Below are 16906 nucleotides of genomic sequence, written 5' to 3'. Positions count from 1 at the left end.
ACGCACACATACACACACGCACATAGACACACACCCTTATGTCTAGCTTCATCAACAGCTGCAAAAGTTGTGTTGGGGCCTGTATATTTACTATTTTTCCTGCCTCCTGCTGAGAGCGTTGGTATTTTACTAAACATTAAAGTGCACTGAGGAGTGAAGAAATTGATGTTTGTGCATATGTGTGTGTGTGTGTGTGTTTATCCATTTGGTTTTGCCGGTGAGTCTTTGCTGAGGAAGGTCTCTGTCCTCCAGCATCAGCAGCTCTCAGCTGTATAGTACTGCTGTAGTAATGAGTGAATGTGAGTGTATCAAACACTGGGGATGCAAACTGCTATTTCCCGGAGTAAGTGCTGGTGTTTGGAGGCGTGGGAGGCTTTCAGAACACACTTAAAATCCAACAGAGAGTGAACAAAAATAACATAATATACAGCTCTTGTCTTTAAGCAATTCACTCTTTATCTGCAGACCATAGTTTGGAAGCGCTGGTGTTATAATGTCAATGATGGAAGTCAGGATTTACTTGTTGGAAAGGGTCTCGCCACGTCTGAGGTATACGGAGAAATTCAATAGTTAAAGCCAGAATTGATTTTGCAAAAGGAATTGTGCCTCCGAATTCTGACCAACTTTTTCAAAAATCCAATTTGATTGACAGCAATTATTATTTTTGCGGCTCACTCTCTGTTCAGGAGGCTTTTAAGTAGTCAAGTCACCGAGGACAAATCTGACAAAAACCTGTAATAACAACCCAAAAAGTCAAATCTAACAGAACACTCACTTTCATGAAGCAATTACAGAGACAAGCGGCTAAATATGCACAAATTAGCTTTCCAAAAACACAAAGGAGCTGTAGGAGCCATCATTACGATGTGGAAATCAACTTCAGTAATGTGCCCCGTAACTGTTTTTTGTGTCACCAATCCGACATCAGAGGCAGAAACGACTCCCAGTATCACAAAGATGAAGCTCAATCTTTCCCTTTGTGGGGAGAAAGTGGGTAGAGTTCAAAAACAGCTAGTGGCCACAAATCAGTGATGTGTTCTGAGCCCGGTGGTAATGCGGCAGCCGGCTAAATGACCCGGAGCCCTTGACAAGTGTGTGACAGGCTGGAGAAAAAGGCGACTGGTGAAGCTGCCAAAGCCAAACGCCCCCCCCCCCCGCTGCCTTTTAAAACTGCGAGGACTCGCTACTGGACCTATCACTGTGAGCGGGAGTGCTGCGGTGTGCGGCTCGCATGTTAATCATATGTCTCGTTAAGTAAGTCATAATTGGTGTCGTTAAAATGCCTCCCCTCTGTCTCATGCCTCGATCGGAGCTGAGGAAATTAACATTGCTGAAATGGTTGCTCCCCATTAGCTGGGACAGTTTGACTGAGGGCTGAGAGGCAGGAGTGAGTAGTGGGCATGAAGAGAGAGCGGCTTTTGGACGGTCGGTCCCTGTGGTCATATGCCTCAGCTTCAAGTCTTTACCACGCCGGTTTATAACTGCTGCTTTCTCTGTCTCACACTGCAGCTAACCAGCTGTAAAGCCTCCTAATGGTTGAACCAGTATGGCCGTCCTGAATGGAGCTCCTGCTGACAGATTAAACAGCTGGGGCTGGTCAGAGAAGTGAGATAGTTGATTAGGATTGGCTGTGATGGTAATCAGTCAATAACAAGCCCCTTATCCACTACGCTAACTCACATTTATCAGGTCAACAGACATCGCAGGGGACGTCACCGCTGTTAGCTGCTGCAATTTAACTGCAAAGCTTGTGTGGACGTGAAGTTGTTGCAGTCTTACCGTGGTCTTCTGACACTGTATGCTGCTGCTGTTGAACCTCAGAGCCGGGACGCTGTGAGTGTTGCCCTGGATGTGGAAGATACACTCGTAGTTCCTCTGTCCGGACTGAGGCTGGGGCAGGTTCTGAGCCAGCAGGGTGATCGGCCTCATAACTCCAGCGGGGATATAGATCTGGGTGGAGGGCAGGATCTGAGGACACTCCTGGAAATGAGAAAAAAAATAAGAATAAAGAGACTGAGACGTGACTGGAAAAGAAAGAGGGAGCTCTCGGTGAGCTGCCTGTATGGCTGGACAGAATGTTCTGGACATAGAAAAACGGATATCTTATCCAAAGACAGAATAACATCCAGATCCAATGCACTCCAAGACACATTAACAGGCTGATTTATTCGAGTTGACATGTACTAATGGTGAATTACAAATGAACCAAATGCATTTTGGTATCATGACCTTGCAGAACTCCCTTATGTTTTCCCTCCCAAGAGCATCCAACCATGTACAACGCTGCTCCAGACGCATTCCAGCCTCCTTTGCTCCAATGATGGAAAATGTTTCAGCCAACCAGCCTATAACCTCCACTAACAAATTATCATCACTCTCGAGGATCAACTCTTGTCCTATTTATGAAACGCTGAACATTGAATATGGCAGTTACTTTTCAAAACGGGTACATGTCATTTTGGAATCAACCACTTCTCCACATTAATGAGGCTGTTATGGATTTTAGGCATGTTTTTCCCTCCAAAAGAATACACCAGAGGATATTCTAATTCTTTTAGCGCAGACTAAAGAAAAAAAAAAAAACAGAGCCAGAGGCAGTGTCTCTTAGAAACACGGACAGTGTTAATTCCACAGCGCTGTACTGTAGAACAGCTCCAGTCTCAGGATTAGAGAGGGAGATGACTGAGGGGTCAGCACTTCCATTCAGCAGCTCTTCAATCAATAAAAAAAAAAAAAAAAAAAAAAAAAAAAAATTGGCTTGAATAGAAGCTTTGCACCATATTAATTGAAGCAAAAATAATTGAAATCTCTAAGGCTTTTTTTAAGCCCAAAGTAAATCAAAAGACAATATGCAGCTGTCAGCTGGAATCCGTGCTACATCACCGCTCAGGCTCACAGAATTAATTTGTATTTCGAAACCGTGTTTTTTAACTGGTTCAATAAATGAGATTCAATTAGGTCTTATTTGTGTATGGGGATTGGTGCTACAGTATTTACCTCTACTGCAGATTTTGTGTCTCAGTGTGTTGACTTTACATCGTGATAGAAACAGTCACAACAATCGCTTGATTTAAGTGTCGGTTTACTGATAACTGGAGCGATTTACCTGATCATTGTTCTACGATGCTGGGGAAAGCATTTGTGGGAAATCCTAGTTATTATTAAGTCTGACTAAAAGGCTGGGACTTCTTAAGACATTCTGCAGCGTAAGTGGATAAGAGCCTCTCCAATATCATAAAGTCAGCAATTACCGCCGAACTAGTTATATCCACCAAAGTGTGTTTCATGTTCGTCTGGAGATGCGGTAAACAATCATAAAGGCCATTCAAATACCAAAATAGAACTTATAAATTAGGTCATATTCCACTTAAAGCTCCATTAAGCAAACCATGGTTTCCTATTAGGGTAGCAATCGCTTATATCTGCAATGATAAATCAGTGGGAACCGCATTCTGTTTAATCAGGAACGACTACGTGAAGTTAAACCACACCGACGGCCGCATACTCTATATGAGTTTACTCTGCGCTGAGGTACTGTGTAATGGAGCATCAGTAATGACTTGCAGATTGGCCTGGGAATGGCAGGAGACGATGTGGAGGGGAGCGAGAGGTTTGGACATAATGGCACCCGGAGAAAACCTCTACTCCCCTCGCTGTAATACAGCGCGCTCCCACAGCCGGAGGTGAACGCGTCGATGCCATATGGGAAGACGCAGGGTGGAACGGCAAAGATGTTGAATTATATGTCCCATGGAACATTTAAAAAGTTTATTTCTTTTATATTTCAACATATCTGTAGTTGAAAAAGGAGATGGCATATAGAAAGACACGAACATACATGCAAACTTTGTGATACAGACAGTAAGATAAAGGCGGAAAGCCATTATTAATTTCACAATTAGTTGTTTAAATGCTTCTGTCCGAGAAAATCTGAAAATCATCATGTTTTGTCAATGAGTTCCGTAGGAAAGAATCGAGGGAGAGACAGAGAAGAGATTAAATCAATGGCAGCGAGCAGAGTGAAGCAGATTGTCAATTAGTGAGGCTGACAGTTAAAGTTTAAAGTATTCACAGATGGCGACAGACCGCTAATGAACTGCTTCTAGCCTCTAATAAAATGGAAAACAGGACTAAAAAAGCCCAGACAGGAAGAGGGAAAGTGTGTGTGTGTGTATATATATATATATATATATATGTGTGTGTGTGTGTCACTAGATAGATGGCACTAGTAACACGGTAGTATCTGGTCTGAAAGTAGCAGTCATTGTTAATATAGGAAAGACCAAACTCAAGCGTCTGCTCCAATTGTGGAATGGACATCCTGTCTGGCTGCCGCACGCGTGCGCGCGCACACACACACACACACACACAGAGAGAGAGAGAGACTACCTCACATCTGTGCCTCTTTTCTGCACATTTTGGTCCCTATTGCTTCAGCAACACACACACACACACACACACACACTCTCTCTCTCTCTCTCTCTCTCTCTCTCCTAAGGTCTGTTCCATATTACCGATGCATCAGTCGGGATAAAAAGCACAACATCACATCCCTCTGAGGAGCATAATAATATGCACACACGTACACAAAGGCCCCCCCCCACATAGGGCCCACATACAATACAAAGACCCAATTTCACAAGGACGTATGGGGAAAAGAGAGGGAAGCGCGCACACACACAAACATGCGCACACACACACACACACAAAAGGAGGGAGGGAGTGAACAAAAGATTTGGGAGCAGAGGATTGTGGGAGCTGTTTCATTAGGAGTGGTGACAGGTGTCAGAGCTGAGTCTGCATCAGATAGCGTCGCAACAATCTCTTTACCTGGGGGATTCCTCTAATCCCTCGCTTTCACTCGTCTCTTTTCTTCCTTCCCCTCGCTCACACTTGATCTTTTTGATGTTCTCCGTATGTCTCGTCTCTTTTTCTCTCCCATTACTGCCTATTTTTTCCACCTTTATTTCATCCAGGCCGAAGACTTGACTGAGCATGCGTTCCTCTTTTGTTGCCACACCAGTAGAGGTTTCCAGTACAACCTGTCTGCCACTGGTGGCCACTGGGAAACATGCTACACCCAAAGAAGTGGTATGAATTTACTGCGGCGTGAGGCTGGGATGAACAGTGACGCAGAGGATGAGCTGAGATAAACCAGCGGATAAGAACGAGATGAGGAGAGGTGAAGCGAAAAAAGGAAGGAGGGGAGGAGATGAGGAGGCGAGGCGAGGTCTTGGGAGCCATACACTCGTTTATTAAAGTCGGGCATGAGAGTGTAGAAGGTCAAGTTCCCAACAGAGCGAGGTAGGGGTGGAGCGCTGCAACATGGGAGTCATATACACTGCTTATTTCTATCCAAGCTGCTGCCCAGACGAGCAATACACACACACACACACACACACAAACAATGCTATATCTAGATACATATACCCAAATTGCACATAATACAGTATATACACACAAATCAAACACATGCACATCTATCCACACACACACACACACACACACACACACACACACACACACACACAGATCTGAGGCTCAATCTTACCCTCTGGCGCTGTGCAGTACGCGAGTGCACTTAGGCCTGTGGAGTGTTTTACAGTAGCCTTGGGGGTAAATACACAGAAACTGTGATCAAAGGTGGGAAGGTAAGCCTTTAGAAAAAAAATAAGTTCCACTTCACCTTCCATACTGCCAATAGAAAATTTCTATTGAGTGTCTGTCAGTTGCTTCTGTTGCTGTGGGCCTGTTCACTGTACCTCAAGCAGCACTCCTATATTTTCAGCTGCATATTATATACACGTTAACTGACGCTATATGATTTCTGAGGGCTGCAAGTCACAGCGATATTGACAGTGATACAGCCACTTACTTATCTACATACTGCAGCGTATTTGAATGGTGATGCATTTTCACTGATCAAACTAACGGGTTGTAGTGGGTGCCTGACTGAACTGAAAGAAATTAATTCAAATCAATCAACTGATTGATAATAAATCGCGAGTACATTTTTTTCCTTGCTTTATGGAGGTGTAGGGTTTTGGCTTTTTTTTGAGACTCGGCTGTCAGATGCCGGATCTTGGACAGTTGGCTCAGGATGATATGAATCTGAATATGAAATGAAAAACAAGGTTTTATAAGGAACAGTTACAATGATCCAGGCCTGGGAGTGCTGACGTCAAGTCATGTGACCAACCAGCGCCCATGGTATGCATGTCTGTCGTGGCGGAGGTGGTGACTCTGATGTCCCATGTTTGTATCTGGCACCTGAAGTCACAACCTACATTCAACCAAATATCAATGTCTAACTACGCTGGTGGCCAGCTGCTGACTGCAGAGTTCTTTAACCATAATGATGCCCGCAGCCATGAACTCCAGCTGTCTAGCAGGCTGACTTTGACTGACTTGCCCCCCCCCCGATTCGACAGCCTCCTTTTTCTAACGTCCTACCTCCTTCACTCTCAGCTACAGCAACAGTGAGACAGAGTGAAATAATAAGCAACATGCATTAAACTTATATGTGGAGGTAGGAGTATAATGTTTATGAAGCTTAATTTTCTCAATGCTGTGGAGGTTTTATGTGTGGGATGAAAGACAGAAAAAAAAACATGAAATTTACTTAATTTATAACTGGCTCTGCCACACCTAAAGTCCTCATATTATCTGTTTACTTTCTTTACCTCACTTCTAATTACTTTCTATCAGGATGAAAACATCGCATCCTCAGTGATGTCAGAGATGAGGCGAGAGCCCCGATTGGCTGCCGGCTGTCACCCATGAGGCCAACTCGCTGAGGTGCTGACAACCTCTGTGTATGATGGATGAGGGAGTCTGTGTGTGTTTGTCTATGTGTGCGAGTGTCAAGGGGGTCACCGCAGTGTAGAGGGTCCCCACGGATTAGCGTTACAGTCCAATGAACCGTTTCAGAAAGGAGGGGGCGAGACCCCATCGACCAGTGCCGCTACACACACACACACACACACACACAGAAGGAAAGAAAGAATAGGATCTGATATGATGACCACATCTCCCAGGAGAGAGAGGAAGAGTCATCTGTTGAGCAATGTCTCAGTTTTAGACACTAATATAGTTACGCCCTTAGAGAATAAATCTAACATAAAGTAACAGTAACACACACACACACACACACACACACACACACACACACACACACACACACACACAAACAAACACACTGACTCCAATGCGCCAGAGAATACCACAATAATGTGCAATGGTTCATGCTCGTAATCCCAATAGATCTCTGCATTCAATCAACACACAGACAAGTCATAAGGCTGTATCTATAAAGGTCTCCTGAAATATTTTCTCCCGTTTAGACACACCTTTTCCTCCTGAGTGTTTTTTTTTTCTCTCACTCTTCATTAACAGCCTTTTCTTAATCTCTCTGTGTCTGTCTCTTACAACCCTATAGCAAGTGAAAACAAGTCAAAAGGGAGAGAGAGCTTTATCAACCTGTATATCACAGCATCTGGCAATTCCTGCTACACTCAGAGCACATAACAGACACCCTCCCTAAAGGTTGCCTATGCAGTTAATGCTCTAAATCTCTTTATGTAAAAACCCCTAGAAAAGAGGTCAAACAGAGACCAAACATAAACTGGTATCATCGTGGATATTTCAGCACTGCCCCTCCTTTGTAAGCAGTGCAGGACTCCGTGGACTGTTCAACCTTCTTTGACTGAGGATCCTCAGATAAAACTCTCAGGACGGCTTTGGTGCAGTGGTTAGTACCGTCACCTTACGGCAAGAATTCAACTCACGATCCAAACACGTGCTGGTTTCGGTTAAATGGTGACTCTAAATGAATGGATGCTTGTCTCTATACATCATCTGATAAGACAGGGTGATCTATCCAGGGTGTACCCCACCCTCCAATGTCAGCTGGTATTGGCTGCAGAATTCCTGCAATCCTAAAAAGATAAGCGGTATAGCTAATGAATGAATGAATGAACATCCCGGACATACAGTGACTCGTAAATCAACAACTCATTCATACTCTACAGTTAATTTTTCACTACTTTTTTAAGACTTTGTCTAGGATTGCCACATTACGTGTCATGGAAGATATGTGAAATAGCTGTAACCATTTATTCTGTAATATTCAGCATTCAGGCCATCAATGGTGAACTGATCCCACTGCGCAATTCTTTTGATTTGACATAGTTTGTATGGATTTTCAAGGAGAAGGGACACCTTTCTCAGTCAAGATAATGAGTCTTTATTTTTAGCATTGTTCCTGCAACCATGTCAATCTTCTCAGCAGAAAATATTTGCCTTCTAGAGGGATTCAAAAGTTACAAGGACATTTTACTGAGGAAATTCAGCAGTTCAATTCAGAGTGTGACAACACAAAAAACCTCCAGTAATACAAAATTTAATTTCAGTGCAGACCTGTAGCAGAACAGTGATTCTGCTAACAAGTTTCCTTCGGCGATGAAAAACAACTGACAATGTCCTCACTGCTATATATTTTCAAAAGATATCTGCAGTGTCTAAAAACTGTCTCATTACTCGCTTCACAATATTGTTAACACAGAATCTGAGCTGTGTTTTTTTCTCATTTGGCAACACTGGTCAGCAGGTGTCACTGAGTGTTACCATGGAAACATGGCTCTTTAGTTCTGAGTTAGTTATCGCAGTTGGATGCATCACACACACAGACACAGTGGAGAAAAAGTGAACCGCTAGCTGCCGTGCAAACTGGTAAAAAGGGGTCTTATACGTCTCATCCCCGGGTTTGCGCTCCTGTAAAAGTCTCGGAGCCTCCATGCGAGATGCTTCATTGGTGATTGTGTGTTTTAAAAACTTATTTCGGGGCTGCAGCTCACTCTTTCATTTCTCGACTGCAGTGTAGCCGCGGTGCTTCTGGTACAGCATCTTACTGGACAGGTGACACGTCCGTCTACAGCGTCTATTGTGCTCTGAAAGACGTCACAGCAGGAAAAGGGGCAAAATTGTTCACCTGGATATTATGTTTACATCAATCCCAATCGGAGCCGGAGCCGATACATACCCGCATCTACTGTGGAGTCATTTGACCCAGGTGTGAATGCCAATTGTTCCCTTTTCTATTGTCAACAAAAGCCATATGTTTGCGGGTCTTAGCACGGTCCTTTGACCTGTGGAAAATGGGCTTCAGAATACAAACTGAGGCTATGGATAGCTAGTTTTGCTGTTAGCCGTTTTGTCATGTTGGGAGTGGCCAGAGGATTCAGCTGAAGTCAACTCTCAAATCAAAGCAGACAGAAACGAGCCACATTTGAGCAGGAAATGTTTTTACACAAAATATGAACATGGTTGGAAAAAAAAATGCTACTATCACCATCATATACCAACAAAACTCTACGTGATTATGAATAAAAAATAGGGTGTAGTTAGTTTTGAAAATAAGTCGTAGCCTAACACTACAAACCCGTCTAAAATATCTTTGTGAAATCACCTGCCACCTAGAACAAGAGGGACATGGCCTAAAAACATACATCTTCTAATGCTATTTGAGGCAGGTCTGTATTTGAACAACGGTTCAACATAACACAAAGCAATCAAGCTATTAAGCTACAAAAAAAAAAAAAAAATGCTGTGACTACTGGGAAAAGACTTCTACTCCATTGACTGTACAGGGCTCTTCACCACACATGTCTCCATTAGAATAGCAGTGCCCTGTGTATTATCTCTGATGACCAAGTGTGATTGTGTGTCTATCTGGATGCTATCAGGTCTGGATGGTCAAAGAGGAGGATGTAGCCGATAAGCATCAGCTAGTGGATCGATAGAGCCTCTAAAAATACGCAGTCTGTTTGTGAGTTTGTGTGTGTATTTTCTGAGGGTGACACAGTAGATACATGACTGATAACGAGAAAGTATTCGGGATGGCCTCACTAAATACCTCCTTTCGTTCTCTTTTTTTTTTTTTTCAGCCTGCAGGATCAAAATTTGATGAATTTTGTTTCATCTTATGAGGAGAAAATGACAAAGTGCTCCGTGTCATGTGGGAACCAACCAAAAGCAGACTCGCAACCCATTTTAGACCATGACCCAGTGAATAATAAGACATCTCTGTGACCCACCTAAGAATCAGCCAACCTTTCAAAGGCAGTATAAAAGTCTGTGATAAATGCACTGACTACCCCATCATCTGCCTTCACATATTTGGGTGTTTATCCACTATTAGTCCTGGGATGAGAAAATGAGCTTCTTGGTCCCAAAGGTCCCAAAGGCTGGAAAAGTTTAAGCGGTACGCAACACAGTCAACTTCACAACAAAAGACGAAGCATAGTATCTGGCAAGCAAATTCACTGGGGCCAAAAACTTTTGAAAGCTATCGCTTCTCTCTGCGAGACCTGTTTCATCTTTTATTCTACATTTGTGACTCATCCCCCCCTTGCTTCATTTCAACAAGAAAACTTTTCATCTATTTTGCTCAAATGAACCTCAGTCGTAGTCTCAGGTGGAAGGAGGGCAGGCACCCCATCGCACCGCACTAGGAGTTCTTCTGTTCAATAAAAGACACTTTGAACTGTGTTAGAAGCCTTTTGGAGTGTCCACCCACTCTTCGCAGCCCTTTACTATGGGGGATATGGAGCGATACGGGTGAAGCAGGAAAGATAAAACACAGAAAGAGTTTGTGCCGCTATGAACCGAGATGCTGCTATTTAAATGCATGAACATAAGCAACACTTTGACTTCATTACAGCTTCATCAGAGTTCAGAAAATTTGACTTACTTTTGAAAACTTGATTGTATTACTCTCATCACTTGTAATATATGCAGGTTATTACCCTCCCCAGAATCTGCACAGCAGTGATAAGTGTCAAGTATCAAGGTCACGCCCATCCACCTGCTCAACCCAATCATGAGTCGATCACAGCTGTCAATCATTACCTCACACTCTCGTTGTATTGCATTAAATATCTAATTAAAACCAATCTTATCAGAAAATTGAACAGCGTGATAAGGGTGACATGTGATACTTTGATTTTTTTAGTGTGGCCCGTGTCCCATCTGCTAACATGGAGGGGGCAAGGTTTATGACCTATACTGCAGCCAGCCACCAGGGGGCGATTAGTATGTTATGGCATCACAGCTGTTATGTTGTCCATCGTTATATATAGTCATTGATTCATCTATTAAAATGTTGATTGCTTCATTGATCAAAATGGGTTTACATCTAGTAAATAATGGCCATTGTCCATTTCTTATATTATACCTGTATAAAAAAAAAAGAATCAACTTGGGCAGCAGATAATTTTATAAAGATGAATGTGACAAAAATCAAAGTTAGAATAATTAAATGTTTTGAACTGGTTCAAGTTGAACTCATAGGTTTATTTCCTTCCAAGAGTATGCAGCGTTCATTAGCCTTCAAGCTATGTTGGCTCCTGTTCAGTGGTGAAACCATTTCTACCTCACGGCTAGATATTGAAGAGTAATACTTTTAGAATAAACACTGCAACATGTCTGAATGCTTTGTCAGGTCTTTTTCTATTATTCTTTCATCAGATATTTTCTGACTTAGGTCACTACTTAGCCAATTTCATTCTGCTACATTTTAAGCAAGTTACTATATTGTATTGTTTAAAAAAAAAAAAAAAAAAAGTGTTTATATTTCTCAAAGTACGGCAAGTACACAACCATTCCACAGTGTTTCAACAGCCTTCACATCATGGAGCACATCATATACCAATAAACGTGTATTTAAAACCCTCTGGTTCAAGGACATAACTGCATTTGCAGGTAGAAGCATCTGGTATCAACAAGTAGCAATGGGACTACACCTACATTTCATATCTGCTATTCAAAAAAACAGCAAAACTGCCCATGCCATGTAGTCAACCCCCACAACATTTATTTGAGATGCTGAGACACTGAGTACCATCAAAACTCTTTCAAAACTAATTTTCCCACATATAATTACTCGTGCTTCCAGAGCAACAGTGGAGTGAAGTCTATTAAGCTTCTGGCAGGAGGAAGAGTCTGGGTCAGATGAGAAAAACAACACAGGAAACCATCATCACATGAGCGATACTCCTCATGGACTCTTTAACTTGATATTTTCATACATTCATCAGGCTCAGTGTATTAACACAAATGTTAAATGTGCCCTCGTGTATATGTAAAAGCCATGAATTGAAGCCGGGAAAAAGGCAATGAAAAGAGACGTAAAATAAAAAAGAAGTGGCTGAGAATCGTCTGCCACTTAATCATTAGTGACATTTGAATATTTCCTATTTATGTTCTGGAGACAAAAGTAAGCTGTGTAGCTCTAAAGTAATCTTTAAGTGATTTTCAGCAGCTGAGCTTAAAGGAAGGAAGAAAGTAGGGCAGATAGCATTAGCTAAATGACATGGAATTATTGAGTAGATGCAAAGGAGACACGAGGCACAGGGTGGTGTCACGACCCCCAAGTATCCTTTCATCTCCTGAATGGTTAAACATCTTTTGCATCCTCCTCCCACTCTTCCATCCTTCTCCGCCTTTCATCAACTCACTCTCTCCTTCCTCTCCTTCTGTTCGGTCGTCTGTTAATGTCGCTCCCACCAACATTGGTATCTTCTTATTACTTTTTCTTATTTTACCAGGCTGATTCTTCCTCCCCCTTGTGCGTTATTTATTTGCCTTCTTCCTCTACCCTCTCGATCTCCTTCCTCCTTCAGCATATCATACCTTCCCCTCAGACATCCTCTAATTTTTCTCCTTTTTTTCCCCCAAGCCTTATCTAAGCATGGAAACCAAAAACAACATGTTTAATCAATCCTAATTTCACCAAGCTTGTTGACAAACTGGCCTTGAGCAATTTGGACAAACGCACTGTCCAATCTGCAATTTTCAACAATAATGAGACAATTAAAAACGAGCTTCCTGACACAAACTTAATTAGAGGCATTTTTTTGCGACCTCTGATCTTCTTCTTGTCGAGAGAAGAAAGATAATAAAATATAAAGCCATGGTCTGGCGATATCTCTTCCATTTATATTCTGTGTATGAAACTGAATTTTGTGGATATTCTAGCATAGTTTTCAGAGGTATTATCAGAGGTAGTATGAGTCTATTTAATTTGTATTTTATTAACCGTATATTGTTGGCTGTGGGACTGACAGGGCTGGATGTGAGACGTGTGCAAAATTGCAGGCAGTTTGTTTAAGGAAAAACTGCATGAAAGTGCAGTCATAGTTTTACGAGTATTTTCTGCAGAAGGCTTTTTTTTTCTGATTTCTCATGTGCAGTGTGCATCTAGTTTCATAAACCAGGCCCATGGCTGTTTTAGCAAGCTTGCTTCTTCTTTAGCAACTAGGCCACTGCCACACTCCTCCCCTTATGTTTTATTGTGGATGCTCCACCTTTCGCTTCTCATCTCATCTGTCTCTCTCCATTAAACACGCCAACGATCAGAGAAGCATCTGGAGATGCATCTTTAAGCTTTAATACACTTTGAATAATTAACACACATACGTGCACACATACACACACACACGCACACACACACAGCTGAGTCTATCAGTGGCAGGCTGCTCCCCGAGCCAGAGAAACTCAGAGGGAGAAGGGAAGCTTGCTCTGTGCCAGCCCCAGCCCCAGAGTCTCTGAGCTGGGCAACTCAGAGCTATGTACCAGCCTGAGATCCAGAAACCAGCAACAATGGAACGGCAGCTGTAACTCTGACACCCATAGCTGAAAGACACAAAGAGAGCGTGTCTGGCTCCTGCTAATTGACTTGTTGAGGGAATAAGGAGTGGGTGAACACGAGGAAGCTCACTGGGTTAGAGATCAAAAAGGGGAAACCCATATGGAGATGAATGGTGAGATGCATGGCATGGCCTGAGCAGTTCGAGAGACGATGGCTTGTGGGGGCGTGTGGGTACCTGCATACCAGCATGCCTGCGCTGGTGTTTCCCCGCAGCAGCGAGGTGCCTTGACAGAAACATACGACCATCTAACCAACTCACTCATCATGGTGATTCATCCTCTAATTAGCAGCACGAAGGCTAATGCTGATCCACATATCTATATTCACCTTCTGTACATCTGGAGCCCAACGCAGCCTGCTAATGATTATCAATGAGGCGAGACTACAAAGCCAGCGGTTCAATCCCCTGTACTGCAGCAATGCATCATGGACCTTCTGTATTCCACTGACTGTAAGGAGGTCAGTTTACCAGGAAGAGATGGAGAGGAGGGAAGGGAGGAGGAGGAGGAGGAGGGGGGAGAAACATTAGATAAGGGATGAATGGGACAAAAGGAACAAAAAGGAACAGGACTGAAAGGAGGGCGAGGTGAGGTGAAAGTGGACGGAGAACAGGCAGAGCTGTGAGGTGCACTTTCACTTATTGAAAAGGTCAGCGCCTCGATAGTTAAACTGTTTCAGAGCAGCTGATGCGGAACAAGCACTGGCTCATAATGAGCATTTCTTTCCACAGATTCAGATGACTTCACTCAGGCAGTGTCTTCATGAATAAATCAGACCTAAATAAATACCCACTATAAGCTGCACTTTCCTAAAATAGGAATGAATAAATAGAGAAAAAAGGTCTAAAAAAAAAAAAAATCAACACCTCAACATGTTGACACATAAAGAACGATGTGATGCAGCCTGAGTACGTGAAACAGGTGTAGCGCTGCGTTAACAAACGCAGGGGCTACTTTGGTGGCGACACGTTGCTTCAGGTACCAGTGAGACGCTCAAATCCAGGAAGGCCACTCTGAGGAAAGATACAAGGTTTTAAGGCTTACCAGACTCCAAAACACTGCGAAGTTTATAAGACTAGGGGAAGGCTTTACAGCTCTGGAGAGTTTTCACTGTGACAATCATTATATTCTCCATCTCCACCAGGCCAGAATCCATAGTAACGAGGTCCATAATGGACAATTCTGCACCTTGGTTTTAAAGATCCAATACCGAAGTTTAATGCCAATGCAGGAGGTAGTATTCCTTTTATGTACCAAGGTGGAAAGTCAGGGTGTGGGGGTTGGCGTGGTGGATGGGCTATGAGCCTGTCTGAGTTTCCTGAAGGAGTTAGCATCCCGTCACAGACCTGCAATCAATGATAGCTTTTTAATTATCCATAACGACAAGTTAGTTTCATCTACTATAAGTACGGCAGACAAAGCAACTCTTCTTCTTGTCGTATGGATGTCGCCATTTTGATTTGAGTCTTAGTGCACATCGTCGATGGCGATCTGCTGCATGGGTATGGAATGCATTCTCCAAGTGGAGTATAAAAGAAAAAACAACTATGTGTTCATGGCTTCTGCAACTGTCCATGTACACGTCTGCAAGCCAGTATAACCGAGGCCTTGAAATAAAACTTATGGACTGATTAGAAGGTACAAGAACAACGACCTTGACATTTACTTGACTTTGAATCCCTCAATTATGTTTTTTTTTTACCATTTTTTGCCACACTGGTGCGTGTACTACATGTATTTATGACATATCCAACAAGACATGAAGGCAGTGTTAGGGTGTCATCAATAACCAGCAGCTCAGGTCATTACTAATGATGATGTTGTTGTTGCATGGAGTTGTGGCGTTTTACACAATCCTAGCTTATTGTTAAACCAGAGTTTGCTGTTAGGCGACCTCTAGTGGACACAGTAATCATGACCTGAGTAAACCAGGAAGTTATGTGACATTTTACAGAGCGACAAAGTCCGTGTCTGAAGGAGGTTGGGGTGGATGGACGGGTCAACAAAACCTAAGACTTTCGCAGTGCTGTTTGTTCCCCACGTCAAAAAACCAATAGTCAGCCCTGTTTCTTTTATAACCACGTTTACTCATGTAACCATGACGACAATGGTCTGCTACGCCTGTCGCTGGTATGCCCCTATAGCTCATATGCTAGGACAAGGACAAATGACCTCTACGGACGTTTAGGTTGGAGGACTTGTTCTACACTCACATAAGAAAAAGAAAATAAGCCATTTGTCAGCGCTCCCGTCTGGGGCTGTTACTTGGCAGCCATCTTAGCTCTCCGCTGTCAATCTTGTGCTGCATTATTTCATTTGTGGGACGTGAAATATCCAGAGTAAAAAGCAGCTCCGTGCACAATGAATGAACAGCTTAATTAACAAGCAGGCGAATTGCAATCAATAAAGGAATAAGTAGGCGAGCTCGTAGGCAGGAAAATAAATGCAAACGGAACCTGATTTCCTTCTTTTTATTGTTATCTTATTTTTTCTATTTCCTTTGAATCTGAATGAAGTCATTTGAACCGGCCCCCAGGCCGAGCGTGGGCCCAGTCTGCCGTACCAGCCCAACGCTGGGATTCATTGGAGCAGAGCAAATTTGTTTGTCTCTGTGTTTGTTTGTCTCTGTGTTTGTTTCTCTCATTGTTTGTGTTTATACACATTTCTGTTGATGGCCTTTCTCAAGTGTTTCTCTGACTCTGGCAATTTTCTGCCTGGTCGCCCCTAATGCGCCTCTCTGTTTATCTGCTGTCATAATACAGCTGATTTATATATATTTACATACCCAGGAAGTGACAGCAGAGACTTATATTGACTTTAAGAGGGCAAGAATCATATATTAGTGGTTATCTGTTTACACACACACAGGGAGGAGAAGGTGTATTTTTGTGATTTACCTGTGGCACAGATTTCGCAGATGCTATGAATTTTATCAGATATGAAGTGAAGTCAGCCTCAAGAAATATGACAAATACCTTTGGGAAGATAACCAGTGTAGTGTGAATTCAATCACTTTGCCAACCGACTGCTAATGACACAGGGGAAACTTTTTCAGGCAGCGGAGATGGGCAATATTGCTTTCAGCAGGGGCTACGGACTGGCAAATTGGAACAAAATCAAGGCTAGGGGAGATAAATGTGTGATGACAAAACTGCTGCTGCTCTGTTCAAGTGTACATATGCATCTCTTCAAAATGTTA

At 42.8% G+C, this 16906-nt stretch overlaps 1 protein-coding gene across 1 annotated transcript in view; it reads right to left on the bottom strand.

Annotated features, from left to right (window-relative positions):
• Positions 1 to 16906, bottom strand: part of LOC111655265 (plexin-A1-like) — a 254910-nt gene that overhangs the window by 85139 nt on the left and 152865 nt on the right. The window contains exon 10 of the mRNA XM_023406597.2: positions 1780 to 1980. Coding sequence (XP_023262365.1) covers positions 1780 to 1980 — 201 coding nt within the window. The remainder of the gene's footprint in view (positions 1 to 1779; positions 1981 to 16906) is intronic.

Source organism: Seriola lalandi, unplaced genomic scaffold, assembly GCF_002814215.2.
Source record: "Seriola lalandi dorsalis isolate HSWRI2012SDOR001 ecotype SW California unplaced genomic scaffold, Sedor1 jcf7180002054312, whole genome shotgun sequence".
Lineage (NCBI taxonomy): Eukaryota > Metazoa > Chordata > Actinopteri > Carangiformes > Carangidae > Seriola > Seriola lalandi.
This window is presented reverse-complemented; position numbering and strand designations above follow the sequence as displayed.